The sequence below is a fragment of the Calypte anna genome, chromosome 5 (assembly GCF_003957555.1).
Source record: "Calypte anna isolate BGI_N300 chromosome 5, bCalAnn1_v1.p, whole genome shotgun sequence".
In the NCBI taxonomy this organism is placed as follows: Eukaryota; Metazoa; Chordata; class Aves; order Apodiformes; family Trochilidae; genus Calypte; species Calypte anna.
This window is the reverse complement of record NC_044250.1, coordinates 16,127,686-16,147,000: the sequence shown is the minus strand read 5'-3', so window position 1 is coordinate 16,147,000 and position 19,315 is coordinate 16,127,686. Positions and strand designations below refer to the sequence as shown.

The following is a 19,315-nucleotide window of genomic DNA, read 5'->3' as shown; positions in this document are numbered from 1 at the left end:
AGCTTGGATCCCTGGCTGCCTGGGGTTCAGAGCTGGCCATCTGAAAGCCCATCCCATCCCAGTGCTCTGGGCTGTGCTCCTGGTCCCAGTGGAACCTCTGGAAGTCCTCAGAGGGCTGAGGCCCATCCTGGTAGTCCATCATCAGCAAATTCACAGATGACACCAAGCTGGGGGGAGTGTGGATCAGCTGGAAGGCAGGAGGGCTCTGCAGAGGGACCTGGACAGACTGGAGAGTTGGGATGATCCCAAGGGGATGAGGTTCAACATTCCAAGTGCCGGGTCCTGCACTTTGGCCACAACAACCCCATGGGGAGCTCCAGGCTGGGCACAGAGTGGCAGAAAGGGACCTGGGAGTCTGGATTGCCAGGAAGCTGCAGAGGAGCCAGCAGTGTGCCCAGGTGGCCAAGAAGGCCAAATGGCATCCTGGGCTGGCTCAGGAACAGCGTGGCCAGCAGGTCCAGGGAAGGGATTCTGCCCCTGTGCTCAGCCCTGGGGAGGCCACAGCTTGAGTCCTGTGTCCAGTTCTGGGCCCCTCAGCCCCTCAGGAAGGAGATTGAGGTGCTGGAGCAGGTCCAGAGAAGAGCAAGGAGGCTGTGAAGGGATCCAGCAGAATTGCTGTGAGGAAGGGCTGAGGGAGCTGGGGGTGTTGAGGCTGGAGAAGAGGAGGCTCAGGGGAGACCTCATCACTCTCTGCAACTCCCTGAAAGGAGGTTGGAGCCAGGGGGGGGGTCGGGCTCTTTTCCCAGGCAACTCTCAGCAAGACAAGAGGCAGGGTCTCAAGTTGTGCCAGGGGAGGTTTAGGTTGGAGATGAGAAAGAATTTCTTTCTGGAGAGGGTGATCAGGCATTGGAATGGGCTGCCCAGGGAAGTAGTGGATTCTCCGTGTCTGGAGATCTTTCCAAAGAGCCTGGATGTGGCACTGAGTGCCATGGGCTGGGAACCACGGGGGGAGTGGATCAAGGGTTGGACTTGATGAGCTCTGAGGTCCCTTCCAACCCAGCCAGTTCTAGGATTCTGTGATCAGATGCCTCTCATTTGCCTGCTTCTCTCTTACCTAGCTGGCTGGTGGAGCTGTGATGGCTGTAGGCACCTGGACCCTGGCTGAGAAGAGTGACTACATCAGCCTGCTCTCCTCCAGCACATATTCTGCAACTGCTTACATTCTGGTGGTGGCTGGGGTGGTTGTCATGGTTACTGGCATCCTGGGTTGCTGTGCGACCTTCAAAGAGCGTCGGAATTTGCTGAGAGTGGTGAGTCTGTCCTGGGGGGTGGGCTGGGGGGGGGATTTATCCCCCTGGTTTGCTCATGAACCATCCTGGGAAGGAGGGAAACAGCTGTGTTCTGCACCACCTTCATTTGTTTGTCCTGGAGCAAATACCCCACTGAGGCCTTCAGGTCCTGACAGCAGTGCTCTCCTGGTCTTAGGTGGCAGTTCCTGCTGCAGAGCCTTCCCTTGAACCCCCCCAAACAGTGTGCTGACTACTGCATGGTTCAAAACTACACTGTACAGCTGTAACACCCATGTTTTGGGTCAAAATATCTGTTTGAAACTATTCAAAACAGAATCTGGTGGCTTTCGTCTCTCCCCCTCCTTGCCCATCCTGTATTCTCTTTGGGAACATGGGAAAAGGGAGGAAGATGTGCAAGGCCTGTAACAAAACAGGCTTGTAATGACACCAGGTTCAGGCAAAATTTTGCAAAAAACCTGCCTTTTGACTTGATTCTCAGAAATCGGAACATTTCCTGTGGATATGATCTTTAGTTACAGAAGAAGTTAGTTTTGTTTCCACAAAAAAAGTCACACAGTTCTGATAATTGCCATCTCTCTTATGCTTTTTCTTGCATTTAATTCCTAAGCCTCCTGCTCACCTGCCTCCACTGAAGTTTTTGGCCAGCCCTAGGGTTTCTGTTCTGCTTCCTTCCTCTCAAATCTCACTCTGTCTGGAGTGTGGCAGCAGTCCCTGCCAGCAGCTGGGCTGTAGTGGTGAGTGCAGTGACTGAAATAAACCCAGTGGCTCTTTGCTTCCACAGTTGTAGGAAAGGACACTGGAGCAACTCTTCATCAGCTCCTTTCCTTTGCAAATCCTTGTTAGCCTGACTGTCCCAATTCCCCTCTTTCATCTGGACAGAGGAGCAGAGCCAGGAGTCATGAGGAAGCCTCGTGCTTGTACCACTGCTTTGAAAGCCTGGTAATCCCTGGGAGAGGCAGAGCAGGAGCAGGGGGGAACCCTGAAACACAGAGGAGGACACAGTGCATGCACTGCTGGTGCTTCTTCATTAAGCTTCTGGTCTAGAGCAGTCCATTGTGGCTTTGCCTCACTTACTTTCCAGGCCAAAAAGATCTCCCTTTGTCTTTTTGCCTTAGCCAGAAGCTATGGATAAAAAACCCAGTGGGGCTTTCTTTGACAGAATCACAGCATGGCAGGGCTTGGAAGGGACCTCTGAAGATCACAGAGTCCAAACCCCCTGCCAGAGCAGGACCAAAAGTGGGGCAGGTCACTCAGAAATGCATCCAGACAGGTCGTGAAAGTCTCCAGAGGAGACTTTTTCTTTGTTAGTTTGCAACTGAAAACTAATCATAATTGTCTCTTGGGAACAAAAGGGCTCTGTGTGTCCCCACAGCACAGCACAGCCCTTTCAGGGTGCTGGTCCTGACAGGCCTATTGTCTCTTCTTGCTTGTGCTCTGCTCTGGTTGCCAGTGAGTAATCTGCCCAGGAGATAGGGCTGTGCTTGCCAGGGCTGGGTGAGCCTGGCTGAGCCCTTTGCCAGCTCTGAGCTCAGACAGCAACCCTGACAGCTTCACCCTCAGTGCCATGGGGTCTGTGCCAGCCTGTCCCAATTTCTCTCTGCACCAGAGACCCCCATACATCCACGAGGAGCACTGTAAGGGACACTCCTCACTCTCCCCAGTGCTTCCCTGGTGCTTTCAAAAATCAGCTACTGACAAAAATCAGCTGCTTTTATAAGTGCTGTTTATAAAATGCATATCTGGTGTTTGGTTTTTCTGCAAATTGTTTTTAATTACTTTTTTATATTTTTTTTTTTCTGCTTTTCTTACCCAACCGTGAATGCTACAGGTCTGCCTCAAGGGTTTTCATAGTATTCCATTGCTCATCACTCCCAGCTCTTTTTATGCCACTGGATGTTTGCCTTCCCTATGTTTCCTCCTTAGCAAGGTGATGTGCTGAGGCTGAGGCAGCAGGAGTGGAGTTCCTGTCCCTGGGGGCAGGCACAGCTCTGGTTCTGCAGCCTGGCAGTGCTCAAACTCTGGCCAAGCACCCAAACCACTGCTCTCTTGCACTTCAGTTCACACACTGGGCATGCTGGAGGGACCCCTCAAACAGAAGAAAAAAGATGAAAGAAGAAAAAAAAAGCTGAAAAGAGGGAAGGTGGAATTCTTCAGGCTTGGCCCTTCTCACTGCCACTTGTGCTCAGGCACTGTGGACAGGGAGCAGGGAATGCACTGCTCATCCTTCCTGTTCCTGCTGCATTTCCACCTGGAGCCCTCCCACTGAAGTGCTGGTGCTGGTTTAGGAATTGAGCTGCTCTCTATCTCTGCTTCACACAGGGGAAAGGTCTCTCCAGAGAGAAATTTGGGTTGTAGGTGGGTTGGACCATTCTTTGGCTTCACTCCACCACTTGAAGCAGGGACCTTGCAGATCTGAGGAGACCCCAGGCAGCCCTGACCCTGGCTTGGAGTCGGAGTCATTTTTGCCCAGAGGCCCCCCAGATCCAGACCTTTAGGTGATCCCATATTTCTGACTGGTTCCATAGCCTCTTGGGAAGCGAGGAGGATATTCTCATGGCTGAGCTGGATAAGAAAACCCTGCAGTGCCTGATGGAGAGCAAGGAGAGCAGCCCTGTGCTCTCCTATTTCAGCAGAATGTTTGGAAGTGGCCCTGAGGGAGCAGTGAGGCTGAGATGGGGTAAGGATGCAGTGCCTCAGCAGGGAGAGGCTGGATGCTTGGGTAGGAGATGCAGTAACCTCCTTACAGGACTGTTTGTGATGCAGATTTTGTCAGGTCTGCTGGATTTGTCATCATCCACCATAAGCCAGCACAATGGCCTGAGCTGTGGTGGAACAGCTTGGCTGGCCATGAATGCCTCAGAGATGATGACACAGAGCAGGGAAATGTAAACAAAAGAGGTTTCCAGTTTGCTGGCTGTTCCTAGCAACCTTCCACCCTCCCTGCCCCCTTCTTGGCAGGGAGGTGATGTCAGAGCAGCCAGGGTGTAGGAGACCCAAACTAAAGAAAGGCAGCCTTTGTGTCAAGGGATGCCACTCCTTTTTTTGCCCCCTTCCAACATCCTAGATGTTTTGGGAGCAGCCTTTAGCTATCCCAAACTCCACTGGGTGACTCAGGGCTCTGGTATGAATGGTACCTTGTACAGGCAGTGTTCAGAGGCAGGCAGGCAGTGTGGGGCTGCAGCCTGAGATTGGAGGCTCAGATTAGAGCCTGCTCTGCAGGTAAAACCCAGCTGTCCATCCTTTGCAGCTGCTGAATCTCCACAGGGGTGAAAGAGGAAGCCTGAAGTCTGTCTGTGTGGTTTCATTCCTGCAAAGGGGCTTGGGAAGGCCTGGTGAAGGAAGGAGGGTGCACAGGGGGAGTGTAACCCTTGTGCAAAAAAAAGTGCCATATGAGTCAGCTTGCTGTGTCCAGTGTCCTTCTTTCTGCCAGGGAGGGAGGGTTTAATATCCAGTTGCATTTGTAGGGAGCTGTTTGCTTCATCCCTTGGGAGCAGCTGTTTGCTGAGCTCAGTGGTAAAACAGAACATGGGGGATGCTTTGTTTGTTCTGCCCTCAGGAGGCCAAATCCTGCAGGGACTGAGCATCCTGTCCTGGTGGCTGGAACTGGGCTCTGTCTGCAGAAAGATCAGGAGCAGTAAGGGAAGAGCCTGGATCTGTAAAGGAATTGTCATTGCTGGGCAGGAGCAAGGCCAGGGCTGTGTGTCAGGACAGGGATTTTCCCTGGAAAGCTCTTTGACCCTAAGGAGAGAGTGGCCACATCAGGATCTGTCTTCAGATTTAGATTGATTTAGATGAGGGGATTGAGTCCACCATCAGCAAATCCACAGATGACACCAAGCTGGGGGGGTGTGGATCAGCTGGAAGGCAGGAGGGCTCTGCAGAGGGACCTGGACAGACTGGAGAGTTGGGATGATTCCAACAGGATGAGGTTCAACATTCCAAGTGCCGGGTCCTGCACTTTGGCCACAACAACCCCATGGGGAGCTCCAGGCTGGGCACAGAGTGGCAGAAAGGGACCTGGGAGTCTGGATTGCCAGGAAGGTGAAGAGGAGCCAGCAGTGTGCCCAGGTGGCCAAGAAGGCCAATGGCATCCTGGGCTGGCTCAGGAACAGCGTGGCCAGCAGGTCCAGGGAAGGGATTCTGCCCCTGTGCTCAGCCCTGGGGAGGCCACAGCTTGAGTCCTGTGTCCAGTTCTGGGCCCCTCAGCCCCTCAGGAAGGAGATTGAGGTGCTGGAGCAGGTCCAGAGAAGAGCAAGGAGGCTGTGAAGGGATCCAGCAGAATTGCTGTGAGGAAGGGCTGAGGGAGCTGGGGGTGTTGAGGCTGGAGAAGAGGAGGCTCAGGGGAGACCTCATCACTCTCTCCAACTCCCTGAAAGGAGGTTGGAGCCAGGGGGGGGTCGGGCTCTGCTCCCAGGCAACTCTCAGCAAGACAAGAGGGCAGGGTCTCAAGTTGTGCCAGGGGAGGTTTAGGTTGGAGATGAGAAAGAATTTCTTTCTGGAGAGGGTGATCAGGCATTGGAATGGGCTGCCCAGGGAAGGAGTGGATTCTCCGTGTCTGGAGATCTTTCCAAAGAGCCTGGATGTGGCACTGAGTGCCATGGGCTGGGAACCACGGGGGGAGTGGATCAAGGGTTGGACTTGGTGATCTCTGAGGTCCCTTCCAACCCAGCCCATTCTATGATTCTGTGATTCAGGCCTATCCAGTCTATTTAATCCAGGACATTTGTTCCTCCTCATAGGTTTGACTTCCTCTCCTGTTTATGTGTTGGAACAGTGCCCCCAAACAGGTTTCTGTACCATCCATTGAATTCTCCTTGTGGTGAGCAGGACCACTTTACATTTCACTACCATTAAACCTTCAAGAAGCAGTCATGTTCTTCTCTTACTTTTTCAAGAGCTCTTCTCACTTTGGTTTTGAGATACTGATCTTTTCTATCTAGATCCCAGTTCAGGAGAACATGTAGTCACAGTTCTGAGCATGAGTCAGTGCTCAAGTCCATCTGCTTCAGAAGTGCTCTTCAAGCCTGTGTTTGAGTCCCATAGAAATCCCTGGGAACATAAATCTGTGATTTATGCTCATGCTTAGGTGCTCTGCTAGGTCCTTGGTGAAATGGATCCTTTGTGGCTTTTTTGAATTGTGATTTGTAACATTGCTCCTTAGTAACTTGGTGAATTGCCCTAAACAGTATCAAAACAAGTAAAAGCTTTTTCATTAAATTGATGTCAGATGTTTGCTGTGATATTGAGTGTAGTCATCAGGTTATCCAGTCACAAGTTTCTTTGGTCCAGTGATATTATCTCAGTTGCTTGCACTTTTCAGTTTTCTACAACCCTCTGGCTCTGGGAGTTTAACTCACACTTGCTGCTGCTTCTCTTCAGTAACATGTGAGGTGGTTTTTTGGTTTTTTTGCATTTTCTTGTGGTTTTGCTTTTTTTTCTTAACTTACAGGATCGTTCCCTTCCTACTCTTTTGAGATCTTAATCCCATCCCCTGCCTTTGAATACTGCTGCCTAAAGTATTCAAGAAGTATTGATGTACTCAAAAAGCATTCAGAAAGCATTGATGAAGGCAGTGTTGAATTTCTCAGCTAATGAAAAGCTGGCTCCCAACATCTGCTTCCATTCTCTTCTGATGTCCTGCTGTTCACATTATTTTACAGTACTTCATATTGTTGCTGTGCATCTTTCTCCTGGAGATCATTGCTGGAATCCTGGCCTATATCTACTACCAGCAGGTGAGTGAGTATTAGAGACTCAGACTAGGGACAGAAAAGAGCTGATTATCCTTATTTCTGCAGCCAGAATTGGGCTTGGAGCTTGGGACCTGGGTGGCCTGGTTGTGGCTCCCCTTTCCGCATGTCTGTACACACTTCCCTGCCCACACAGACCTCGGATTATTTATTGTTCCTGACAGAGCAGTGGTGGTTTCCCTGCAGCACCTGCTCAGCTCCTTCCTCTGGTTCACCTTTGGGTGCTGTTTTTCTCCAGATTTGGAGGCTGTGTAGGTCAAGGAACTCTCCCAATGTCCTTCAAGGCACAGAACAAGCAGCTGAAATCATGGTGGTGCCACTTGGAATATGCAGGACATGGGAGCTGTTCCTGCTGCATCCAGGAACTGTTTGAATGTATAGCAAGAGCCAGACCTTTGAAGTGGCCAAGAAAATGAATGGTTCATCTGAGAGGTCCTTTAAGGCCAGGGAATTTTTCAGGGCTTTAGCTAAGCAGCCCAGCTGAGGGGCTGGAGAGCAGCAGAGGCTCCCAGCAGCTGCATTTCCAGCTTGGCACTTTCTGCAGTTTCAGAAAGCAGAGCCTCAAGTCTGAACTTTGTTTTCAAAGGGAGTTTAGCCACAAACAGCCTGGGAAATTGGTCTCCTGTGTGGAAATTGTTTGGAAAAGGGAAAATAAAGGTTGTTGTGAAGTGGCTGCCTGAGAAACAGCTGGGCATCCCATCTTGCTGGCTTCACTGCCAGAATTCCTTGCCAGCCCTTTTTTCTCATGGGCCTCCTGTGCTCTGTCTCGCTGAGGTGGGCACTGATGGTTTGCAAGGAGCCAAAGAACTGTGCTGGCTCCTGCCAGGAGGGATCAGTGGGGATCCTTAACAGGGAGAGATCCATCCTGGCAGGCATGGCAAGAAGCTGAGATCAGTCCATCCAGCCATACAGAGACACCAAGTTTCTATCTGTCAGTAGCTGCAGGGGAGCTGAGCTGAGGTTGCAGCTGTGGAGCTGAAGCCCTGGGTGCCCTTAGGGATCCTGGCACCAACACCTGCACTGCCCTTGTCCTCCAGCTGAGGTTCCTCCTCTTTCCTGGCTGCAGGCTGCCTGCTCTGTTTGCCACCCTTTTCGTTCCAGCCCCTGTTTTGGTCTCCAAAGCTTGTGTTTGTTTGCATGTCTAAAATGTTTCTTTTGTTATCTCTGTTCCACGCTGCAGTACTTCCCCATCAGCCTGCAGGTAAAACTGCTTTTCTCCCAAGTAATAATTCTGCTAATGGACTCTCTCTTCTTTATTTGCCTCTGATGCCTTCCAGCTGCTGAAGCTTTTCCTTTCTATTTATTACACTAAGTCCTTTGCACTTCACTAGAGCTTGCCAGCCCAGGATCTCAAAGCATTTTGCAAATATTAATGAATGAAGCCTCTTGCCATCTCTGTGAGGTAGGTGTTGTCCCCATTTGACACATGGGGTTGGAAAAAAAACTGTTTCAAAGGGAGAATGAACTGCAGACTGTATTTTTTTTGCACAGTTCAGCATAACCAGTTGCTTGGCCTCTCATTTACCACTTGGCTGTGTAGAATAATAGGTGTACAGAGAGGCTGCTCCCCAGTTCCATTCATTGACACCATTTAAAATGCATGTTGATGTTGCTTATTGGTAGAGGAAACTTAGTTTCACAGGTTTTATACTAAAGCAGTGTTGCTGTATGAACCAGGATGACAAAAAAAAAAAAAAAAACAAAACCAAAAAAGCAGCTTTTTGTCATTTCTTGGCTGTCACCTGGGTAGTGAGAAGAGTTCAGCTGGATTAGAAGAGCCTCCCCAGGAATAGGTGTTTGAATGCAGTCACCTAAACATCCCAGGGATTTATGGGGGTGCTTCAGAAATTCTGTACTTCCAACATCAGCCTTTGTCTCTCTGTCAGTGTCACAAAGAAACCCCCACACTTAACTCCCTCCTGTGGAATCCTTTTGGATGCTGATACATGGAGCTATTCAGACTGTGTAGCTTCAGTCCAGCGTGCCCACCACCCTGAGTTCCTCCTCCTTCTGGGCAGAGTGATTTGGTTTTGAGTATTTTTGGTCACAGGCTTCAGAGAGGGAACACTGGATGTGGTCTGACAGCATCCTGATGTGGAAGCAGGCACTCTTTTATATTCTTTTTCAATGTAGGCATCTCTTGGCAGTCTTAGATATTCAAAGTGAGGTGTTGTGTAGCACAGGCTGAGATTCCATGCTGCAGTGCATCCTTCCAGAGGTTATAATGGAGGCATGATCTGTAACCAACTGGAAATAACCTTGTCCAGTCCAGCCTCAGAGGCTGGTGCTCTGCTTTTCTCTGGGAGCAAAGGCACTGAAGTGCATGCAGGGCTCTGAGTTGCTCCTAGGGGCTGAGTGTGCCTTGTGATTTTATCCTGCTTGTCTCTTCCATCCAGCTGAGCATGGAACTGAAGCAAAATCTGAAGACCACCATGACCAACAAGTACAAGAAGAAGGGAGAAGAGAGGGTTACCAGTGCAGTGGACAAACTGCAGCAGGAGGTAGGGATCTCTGGAGGCAGAGCTGGAGCACACAAAAGGCATCATGGGCTCTGGAAATCCCCCCCACAGATGTTTTTTCTGGAGTTTTAAGTTCTGCTGCTTCAGATTCAAGACAAGGTTGGGTGGGGTGCAGGGCCTTGGCCATGCAGTGGGTGGAATTGCAGAGGGTGAGCTCTGAATTCCGTGCTCAGGAGCACTGGAGAAGCAACATCTGAACTGCTCCCAAATTGAACTGAAACTGCTGAGTCACTGCTCCCATCTCCCACTTCAGACCTGTGGAGAAATTGCCAAGAAACTCATTAAAGCTCCTCAGTGCCCTGTAGATGTGATGGAGGAAGAGCCTTCCTGCTGCTGCTTTAGCTGTGCCTTGCTCAGGGGTGGATTTCTCAGGGTCTGTACCTCTGACAGGCTTTCCCCACAGAAAGGACCCTTCTTTCCAGACACTCAGAACATGGAGCCTGTTACACACAGGCTGCCTTAGCAGGTCTGTTTGCAATAACATCTGGTAATTAAACTTGTTACCACTATTAACACTCTCCAGACTGGTGCTGAGAGAGCTGCAGATGCACACTGGTTCCAGTTCATCCCAGCAGTGGACAAAAGTCACTGAGAGATGGGTGCAGCTGCTACTTTATGGTCATTTTGGGGACTTTTAACACAGAAGTGACCAATAATTATAGTAGCCTTAAAAAAAGAATGAGAGAGAGAGAGAGAGAGAGAGAAGGTGGTTGTGGTGCTTTCAGACTCAACCTTTGCTTTGTGTTCCTGCAGTTCAAGTGCTGTGGGAGCAACAACTACACAGACTGGGCTGACAGCCTGTGGATAAAATCTCCAGCAGCCAATGGAAGGAAAGTCCCAGACAGCTGCTGTAAGACAGTAACTGAGCTGTGTGGCCGGAGAGACCATCCTTCCAACATCTACAAGGAGGTAAAGAGCAAGAGGGCTTCAGCCCTGCCTAAAGGAGGTGGGAAAAGGAATAAGGGTGTTGGGGGGATGCTGCTGGTAGGCTTCAAAATCAGCAGGAGTCCTTAGAAAGCAAAATTAATTGCTCTAGTTGAGCATTTGTCTGTCTAGGATATTGTTTTATATGTAGAGAAGAATAATAAGTTAAATTTGTGGTTATAGGGGGTTGTTGGTTCTGGCAAAGAGCTTGGAGTGGGTCCTGGATTTGACACCATTTGCTGTCATTTTAATTATTCAGTGAGGTACAAATGGAGACACTTATTTTGGTCCTTGACTGAGACAGCAGGATTTGACCTGCAGCACTGAAAAACAGTGTAGGAAGAAAGAGAGCCCTGGAGGAGACAAATGAGTCCAGTTTCAGGGGGCTGCAGTTTGGACTGAAAAGAAGGCTGTAGCTGAGGTAGAAAAGAAGCAAACTGAATTCCAGACAAGCTGAATGAGTAAACAGGTAGCTCTCAGACCATTTACTCACCCAGTTTGCCTGAGGCTAGTAAAAGTCCTTGTGTTTCTTTTGGCACCCTCTGGGGCTGTCACCTGGCTTTAACTTGCTGGCTGTGACACTCTGTGGGGTCTCATCAGGGACAGCAGCACCTGGGGTTGGCTGGATGCAGCCTGGGGAGCAGCAGCAGGAGCTGATTCCCTGTTCCTGTCCTCCTGCCAGCTCAGGAGGGCTGTGGGTGGGTGGGTGGGTGGGTGAAGAGGTGGTGGTTCTTCTCACAGGCTGTGCTTAGAGCACAACTTGGAAGAGGGGTGTGAATAAAACCTGCCCTTAAGCCGAGAAGCTCAAACAGCTAAACCTTTATCTTTGGGGAAGGAGTTGTCTACCAAAGCCTCTCTTATGTCCAGCTGCTTGGCTGAGTTTGGCTCTTCAGGAAGATTTTCCCCTCAGGTTTGTGCCTCAATGGAAGAGCCGAGGAGGAAATGCAGGAGGGAGTCTGAGGGCTGATGAGGTGTTTCAGAAAGGGGAAACCCACAATGGTTTGAGGGGCAGGGTTGGCAGTTCCCATCCTCTCTCTGTGCTGCAGGGAAGCAGCTGCCCCCCTGCACTGTCAGGAGCTACAGCTGCCAGGTGGATTGGGCAGAGAAAAGGCTGGAAGAGGAGGTTTGGACCTATAGACAGATGCTGCATCCTGGAATATGAAGTCTCAGAAAGATTTTAGCAGCTTCAGGGAAGAGAAATCTAGGAAAGTGTCAGATCAAGGGACATGAGGAACTGCTTCATCTCAGGGCAGCTGACCCTCAATGGCTAATGCATGGGAAAAATGAGGGCTTTGCCATCCCTCTCTGGGGGGGCTGTGTCTCACTCCTTCCCTCTGCCTGCCTCCCCCAGCACCCTTGGGGTTCTGCTGTAGCCTACCCAGTAAATCCCCCACTTGTGACTGTGGGAAACATGTCTCTGTAGATTAATAATTCAATTCTTTAAAGGAAACTCTTAAAAAACAAACTTCAAACAAACAAACAAAAGCAGTAAATGCTCTTTCTGATTTCATTTTTTGCCTTATGATTAAAAAAAAACCCCTTGGGCCTCAAACAGGAAAGGAAGGATCACACAGTGCCAGCCAAGGATGCAGTTGGAAGGCAGAGCTTGGCTTCCCAGGCCCACACTGACACACTCCTTGCTCTCATGAGTAGGAAGGGGCAGGAACTGACTCTTCAAAGGCTGCTGTCATGTTAGAGATCTGGGTACTGGATCCACTCAGCAGCATCTCCTGGGCATTTTGGCTTGCTGGCAGTGAAGGCCTTTTCCAGGGATGTCCCAGGCAGAGGGGGAACCTTGCTCTGTGTATCTCAGAAAAAAAAAATATGACATGCTCCCCCTGCTGTGGGAGTGAATCTGCTGATCTCCTGCCCAGCTTAGCAGCCACCTGGGTTTTGTTGGTGGTTCCTGAGCAGTCCAAACCGTGATGCAATCCCTGCAGCTGTCCCAGTGAGCCTGGGGGACAAGGTTGCTCCCAAACACAGCTTTTTACAGCATGGCTTTCAAGGGTCACAAACATTAAAGTATTAAAACAGGAGGTTAAAATGAAGCTGATTTTTCCATGTCCCTCATTTCACCCTGCAGAGTGGTTGCATTACCAAGCTGGAAAAGTTCATTCAAGAGCACCTGAAAATTATTGGAGCAGTGGGGATCAGCATTGCTTGTGTGCAGGTAACAGGAAGGGGGAGTAACTGAGGGGAGTTTTGGGGGTGCTGGGCAAGAAGTTAAAGGTTCCTTAGAGCTGAGGGATGAGGATAAAAAAATCAAGTGGGCTAGGTTCTTCCCTTCCCAGCAAGGAGAAGCTGCTGGGTACTTCTTGGGGATCTGAGGATTCACAAGCTCTGAAGCCAAAGCCTCTTCTGCTGGTCTGTAGAATTTCCTTTTAGTTAAAAGTGCAAGGAGGGAGGGGAGGGAGAGGTTTCTGCAGAACTGTGGCAGGAGGTTTGGAGCCTGAGTGACCTCTGGTGGGGATGTGCTGTGGGTGTCCCTGCAGCTGAGGAGCTGGTCCAGAGGAGTTCCCCACACACCACGGTTTGTTGGAATTATTTGAAGTCATCCAGAATTTCCCCCTGGGTTATGTCGTGTTGTGGGTCTCCAAATTATCTGGGAGGGGGTGAGGAGTAAAGGGGCAGGACATGGGTGCTCTTCACTCCCATTTTAGAGGGGAGGGCACACAATATTCATTTCTTCCAAATGCAGATCTCTGGGAGTAATCTTCCCCTTTGTCATGAAGCCAATTTACACCCCAGAGAAGCTGCTAGTGATTAATTATGAGGATTAGCAGGGATTATTCTCTTTTGCTGCTTCTTGCAAGCTGGAGTGCAGTATCCCCAGGCAGAAACTTATCTGCCGCTCCAGTCTGGGTCCAGGCTGTTTGTTTGTTTGTAAGCTGCTGTCTCCACTACATCAATTCTGGTATTGGTTTGTCTGGTTTTGTTTGTTTGTTTGGTTGTTTTTTTTTCATGCATCTCTCTCTCTTCTCTTTGCACCCTGTAGATCTTTGGGATGATTTTCACCTGCTGCTTGTACAAGAATTTAAAATTAGAACCATATTAACAGCTTCAGGAACTCTTTTGCTCCCCCTCTGCCACTTCCCTTCATGCCTGCCAACCTGACCACTCTCCCCCCCCCACCACCACAGAAGTGTCTGTAACTTGAGGACTTGGCTCTGTAATTCAGTGTCTCCCAAACCATGACCTTACTTGGCCCCCTCTGGGGGAAAGCCACCCTCCTTGTTGTGTACCAGGAGTTCAGTAGGTCCTCTTCACTCTCATGAAATAATAAAAGCTGTGGGTCTTCTGCTTTAAGTGAAGCTTTACTGATGCAGTGGTTTGCTATGTCTATGAAGCAAGATTTATCCATTTCTTTTGAGGCTTTTCCTGAGCCAACACGAAGGTGTCAGGATGCTACACAAGAATGATGGGATGCTCCTCAGCAGTCCTGTGCTTCTGCACTCAGCTGGAGCCAGAGCTGAGTCTCTCATACCTGGAAGATTTCTCTCCCTCCTCTCAGGTGTGTGCTCCCTCTCTCCTGGCCTTTAAGTGGTGCCACCCTTTCAGAGCACACAGTTAAGGTGAGCAAAATCACCCAGACCCCTAAGTGGTCTCACAGTATTGGGGTTTTTAGTTCACTGAGCAGAAATCTTGGATTGGTGCTAAAAGGTGACAGCCTAAAATTCAGAGCAGGTCAATCTGGAATACCCCCATCAACACCAGACCAAAATAATCCTTAACTAATGCAGAAGGGTGGAAGAACTGAGGTGTGTCCTTGGTTCCATAGCAGCAGTAAAGAGGGCAAAGAAATCTAAATTATTATGTGCTGATCTAAAGGAGAAATCTCTAAATTATTTCTTGTTTTATAATCCAGTTCCTGACAAGTATTGACTACTAACTAAGAGGAAAATATTGAGCATGTTGCTTTAAACAGTATTTCTAGTATTTCTTAGGCATATTTTTGTAGATGCCTTTGCCTGTTCCCTTCAAATCTATTGTACAGGGATGGGAGAGGCCAGGAAGACTGGGATATGAATAGTAAGTGGGCTTGTGTCCATTGGGTTGTTTTATACTTTTTCTCTGTGTAATAATATTAATTGCCTTTTTTTTTTTTTTAACTGTTTATGTTGCTGACTAATAGAAAAATAAAGCATAAGATTCTGTACTTACTCAGTGTTGTAAAACTGAAGGAGCACTGTGATCCAGGTGGGTTGTGTGGATTCATTCCTCTGATTCCTGAGGACCAGGCTGAGATGGGAGCTGGGGAAACCACCTGCTCCTTGTCACTGCTCTTGCCAGCCTGGGGGTCACCTGCTGCTCCTTGGGGTGGCACCTTGGGAGCTGAAGTCACAGGACCTCAGGTGTGGCACCTCTGAGCTCTGCAGTCCCTGGGACCCTTCCTCAGGTTTGGATTCCAAGCCTCTCATCATGCCCAGGCTGCTGGGGCAGACAGAGCAGAGCCCTTGCCAAGGGGTGCTGTGTGCTGCCTCTGCTTCAGCTGAGGTGTCACTTGGGCCAGGACTCTCCTGTCCCCTCCTACACCCTGTGTCCAGAGAGTGGAATCTTTCCTCTTTGTCTCTTGACTCTGAGGATGGAGGTGGCTGCTGCAGCAGGGCTGCCTTTCCCTCCCCCTGGGGGATCCCAGGCTCTGTGGGTGCTATGTGCCAGTGGGTGCTGAGTATTTGCTCTACATGCTGTGCCCTCTCTTATGGACATGTCAGAAAGAGGGAGCAGATGTGTGACCTTTATTTTTATTAATTTTTTTTTTTTACCCTTGGGGACTCAGTGCTGGACAGGAGCCTCTCTGGGCTGTGTGTTCTGCCTGCAGCTCCTGGCCATGGCCACTCGGTGGCTCTCGGGGCTCTGAATCCAGCCCTTCCCATCCAGGCTTGCTGGGCTCAGCAGGTGGGGGTGTCTCAGGGAAGCAGGACCAGGGCTGTCCCCTTGCCTGGGAGGGAGGGAAGGTCACCAAACCGTGGCACCATGCATGGTGTGCAGCCAGGAGGGGTCATGCCTGAGGCTGGGGGCTGGCTCAGAGCAGGGACTTGTGCTAAAAACCCTATCCCAGCAATGCCCTGCTGGGGGGCTCAGGGAGGGGGAGATGGTGCCCACTGCAGCCTGAGGACAGGAAGGTGGTCACAGCCATCCAGGAGACCTTCTCCCAGGACTTAGGTCCCTGTTTTCAGGACAGGTGAGTTGAAGGTGGACACAAAGGATGTGCCCCTCCTGAAGAGCTGGTTCCTGAGGTGGTGCTGGAGGGGCTGAGCCCCTGCCCAGCCCTGCACTGGGGGCACAGAAGGGGATCTGGAGGACAGATCTCTAGCACAGATCCTGTGGGGTAGGGCTGAGGGAGCTGGGGGTGTTGAGGCTGGAGAAGAGGAGGCTCAGGGGAGACCTCATCACTCTCTGCAACTCCCTGAAAGGAGGTTGGAGCCAGGGGGGGGTCGGGCTCTGCTCCCAGGCAACTCTCAGCAAGACAAGAGGGCAGGGTCTCAAGTTGTGCCAGGGGAGGTTTAGGTTGGAGATGAGAAAGAATTTCTTTCTGGAGAGGGTGATCAGCCCTTGGAATGGGCTGCCCAGGGAAGTAGTGGATTCTCCGTGTCTGGAGATCTTTCCAAAGAGCCTGGATGTGGCACTGAGTGCCATGGGCTGGGAACCACGGGGGGAGTGGATCAAGGGTTGGACTTGATGATCTCTGAGGTCCCTTCCAACCCAGCCCATCCTATGATTCTGTGATTCTATGTCTCTCAGCAGTGTGCCCCAGGCAGCTCCTCTTCTGCCCCAGCCAAGAGAAGTGCTCAGGACACCCCTCTCCCTCCCTTGTCCTGTTCCCTCTGGCAGGGTGCAGTGGGACTCCAGTTGCTCTCTCCCAGCCCCAAAGGGAATTTTTCCTCCCTTCTGCAGGGCTGGCACAGGGATGGTGTTTGGGAGGTGTGCAGGAAGCTGTCTCTCAGCATGCAGGGGTTGCTTCAAAGCCATTTCTCCCGGTTTGAACTGTCCCTGGCTGTTGCCACGTCTCTTGAGGCAGGAGTGTGGATTTCTCCCACTCTGGGCCAGGCAGTTTGGGCTGTGCCCTTGGCAGCAATGAGCTCAGGCAGTGGTCTGGTCCAGTTTGCACAGCAATAAAATGGGAAACAGACCTGGCAGCTGTAAATAGTTTTTGGAGGGTCCAGTTTTGGGCAGTCACCCTGTTTCAAGCAAGCTGGAATCTGCCGGTGTAATCTTGGCAGGCTGCTGTTTGCTGCCCTGATGAAGCCAGTGCTGAGGAATCACCTGGAAGTGAGGTCAGCCTTAGACCTGAGCTCCTGGTGGTGGCCCTGAGCCTTGGGTGGGGGCGATGCTGGTTTCTTTCCGGCCCCCAGCAGCGTCTTGCCTCTCCACCAGTTGCAGTGCCATCAGGCTACTGGTAGCCCAGGGGGTGAATGGTAGAGGTAGGATCAGGTTGGTGGCATCTGGACCTGTTCACCTGCTATCCTGAGGAGCACCACACTCTCCCACCTCTCTGGGCAGCTCTCCAAAGTGTCTCAGTACTTTCTAGTCATCTGTTGTGGTTAAATCCAGCCTGTACCGTGTCTGCCTGACAGGTTCCTGGGGCTCAGCTACTCCTGGGAGCAGCTCCTCACCTTGCCTCTGCAACTCAGGCATTGACACGACTTTAATACAACTTTTTAAAGTATGCATTTGTATCAAGTAAGCCCTTGAGTACAGCAGAGTCCCTCTTATATTGAAATTCAGGTTCCTCAATAACATTTTATTATGAGGCTTGCTATTTTTGGTATTGCTGTGACTCTGTTGTGAGTGAGGCACCCACCAGCCTTCAATATGAAATCATTAAGGGCACAGCAGAGTTCATTACAGGGGCATTTCTCTGGATTAAGAACAAATCAATAGCAGATACAAATATCACACAGGCTGGTGCTGGGCTTTGGTTGCAAACAGCACACCCAGAGAGGCAGATACTCTGCTTCTGGCCTCTTGTGCTCTTCTTCCAATATCTTATTTACTGTTTTTCCCTCAAGCTGTTGGGATGGATTTATGAGCAGACAAAATCCAAAGGCTGTTTTCCTTTGAGCTACCTGAATATTGTAGCTTTTAAGAGAGAGAAGAAAGAAATGAGCAGCTTAAGTCTGTGCTATTGCAGTGACCTCCCATGCAAGGTGAGTTCCCCACTTCTGGCAGCAGAACCCCCCTGGAAGGGGATGTGCAGGAGGGAGCAAAGGCCTGAAGCTCCCTCTGGTTGTGTTTACCTGATCACATTCAGAGTTTAGAACAACTTTCAGATGTTCTGAGCTAGGAAAATACGTTGGGGAGGTGGGTTGGGAGGGAAGAAGGATGAGGGTAGTTCATAAGATGACTCCAATACAGGGAAGAGCTCTGCTGACCAAGTGTCCCCTGGAGGAGTCCCTTTCTTTTGTGACAGTCTGCCCTGGATTCAGATGTGGAAGCAGCTGGAATTCCTTGGCCTCCTGAGGGCAGGGAGAGGGGGCTCTGGGGCTCTATGGCTCCAGCTCCCAAGAAGAACTTCCCTTTGGGAAGTGTGTGCCCATCTTGGTCCTGGGGAGAGGCTCCACCTTTCCTCTGGGCAACCCAGAGCTGCATCCTGGGCATGGCCCAGAGCAGGTTAACCCAGAGCAGGTTAACCCAGAGCAGGTTAACTCAGAGCAGGTTAACTCAAAGCAGGTTGTTTACCCAGAGCAGGTTAACCCAAAACAGGTTAACCCAGAGCAGGTTAAACCAAACCAGGTTGTTTACCCATCTGTGCTTTGAGACAAGGATGGGAGAAAAGGGGTTCAGAGCATAGGGCTGTGGGGTGGACAGGGGATGCCAGGCTGTCAGGAATCATGGAAAGTTAGGGGTTGGAAGGGACTCAAAAAATCCTGGTGTCCAACCCCCCCTGGCAGAGCAGACACAGAACACATCCAGGGGGGCTCTGGATGGGAAGGAGACTCCAGAACCTCCCTGGGCAGCCTGGGCCAGGGCTCCCTCACCCTCAAAGGTTCCTCAAAGGCACCAAGAGCTGGGTTTCAAGATGTATCTTGAAATTTCAGATACCACTGTATCTGAAATGGAAATATCTCCATGTTGCAGCAAACAGTGCTGGTTTGGTTCAGCAGCAGCTCTGGAAGCTGCTGAGGCCAATGCCATTTGTTTCCTGATATTTATTAGAAGTAATTATTCATCAGAATTTAATTATTGCCTTTTTGCCTTTTCAAATTGTTGCTTAATGGAGGAAAGCAGACATTCATCGAGGCTGCACTTAATGCTGAATGGATCCAAAGTTCAATAATAGTAAATAGGCATCAAATTAATAATAATAAAAAACCGAGGTTGTGAATTGTGGAGCTGTGGGCCATCTCTGTAATGATCTGAAACACTCAGACCCTTCCTAACTTCATGTTGCTGTTTGCTAGCTAGTTCCTGCAGGAAGGCCCTCTGGTCAAAATGCTTTTGCTCCTTTAAAAACCTAAAGTTAGTAACTGCTTCAGCTGCACAGCTCATTATAGGGGGAGGTCTGCAGCTGAGAGCAGCACTCATCTTTCTGGTTTGAAATTTCTGGGGGCAGTTTCAGGAAAGGCTCATGTTCTATCTTCAGTCCAAGGGTTAGCTCTTCCACTGCTGCATACCAATTTGTAAACTCAATTATAAAAAGTTCTGTGTTTCCACTTCCTTCAGAAATGGGAGTCTGGAGGGCTTGGGTGTCCCAGAAGCTGTTCCTGTGTTGATGGAAGCTGGGCAGGATCTGTCAGCTGCTGGGAGGAGGATGTTGGGGTGTTGGTTTGGTTGTTCCACCAACACAGCCTGTCACCTGGGGTGCCTGACACTGCTCTCAGTGCCATTTACCCCATTTTCCCATGAAGTGAAGGTTTCATCCCTCCCCTCT

General features: G+C 50.2%; 1 protein-coding gene across 3 annotated transcripts in view; it reads left to right on the top strand.

Moving 5' to 3' along the window:
- CD151 (CD151 molecule (Raph blood group)) overlaps positions 1-14,596 on the top strand; it is a 33,264-nt gene extending 18,668 nt beyond the window's left edge. For 2 of the 3 annotated variants that reach the window (XM_030451399.1, XM_030451400.1), the window contains exons 4-9: positions 1,059-1,250; positions 6,911-6,985; positions 9,397-9,501; positions 10,273-10,428; positions 12,527-12,613; positions 13,439-14,596. In XM_030451399.1, the coding sequence (XP_030307259.1) occupies positions 1,059-1,250; positions 6,911-6,985; positions 9,397-9,501; positions 10,273-10,428; positions 12,527-12,613; positions 13,439-13,498 (675 nt within the window). In that variant the 3' untranslated portion in view covers positions 13,499-14,596. The remainder of the gene's footprint in view (positions 1-1,058; positions 1,251-6,910; positions 6,986-9,396; positions 9,502-10,272; positions 10,429-12,526; positions 12,614-13,438) is intronic. The other variant, XM_030451401.1, reaches the window with a different exon arrangement.
- Positions 14,597-19,315: the final 4,719 nt, after the last annotated feature.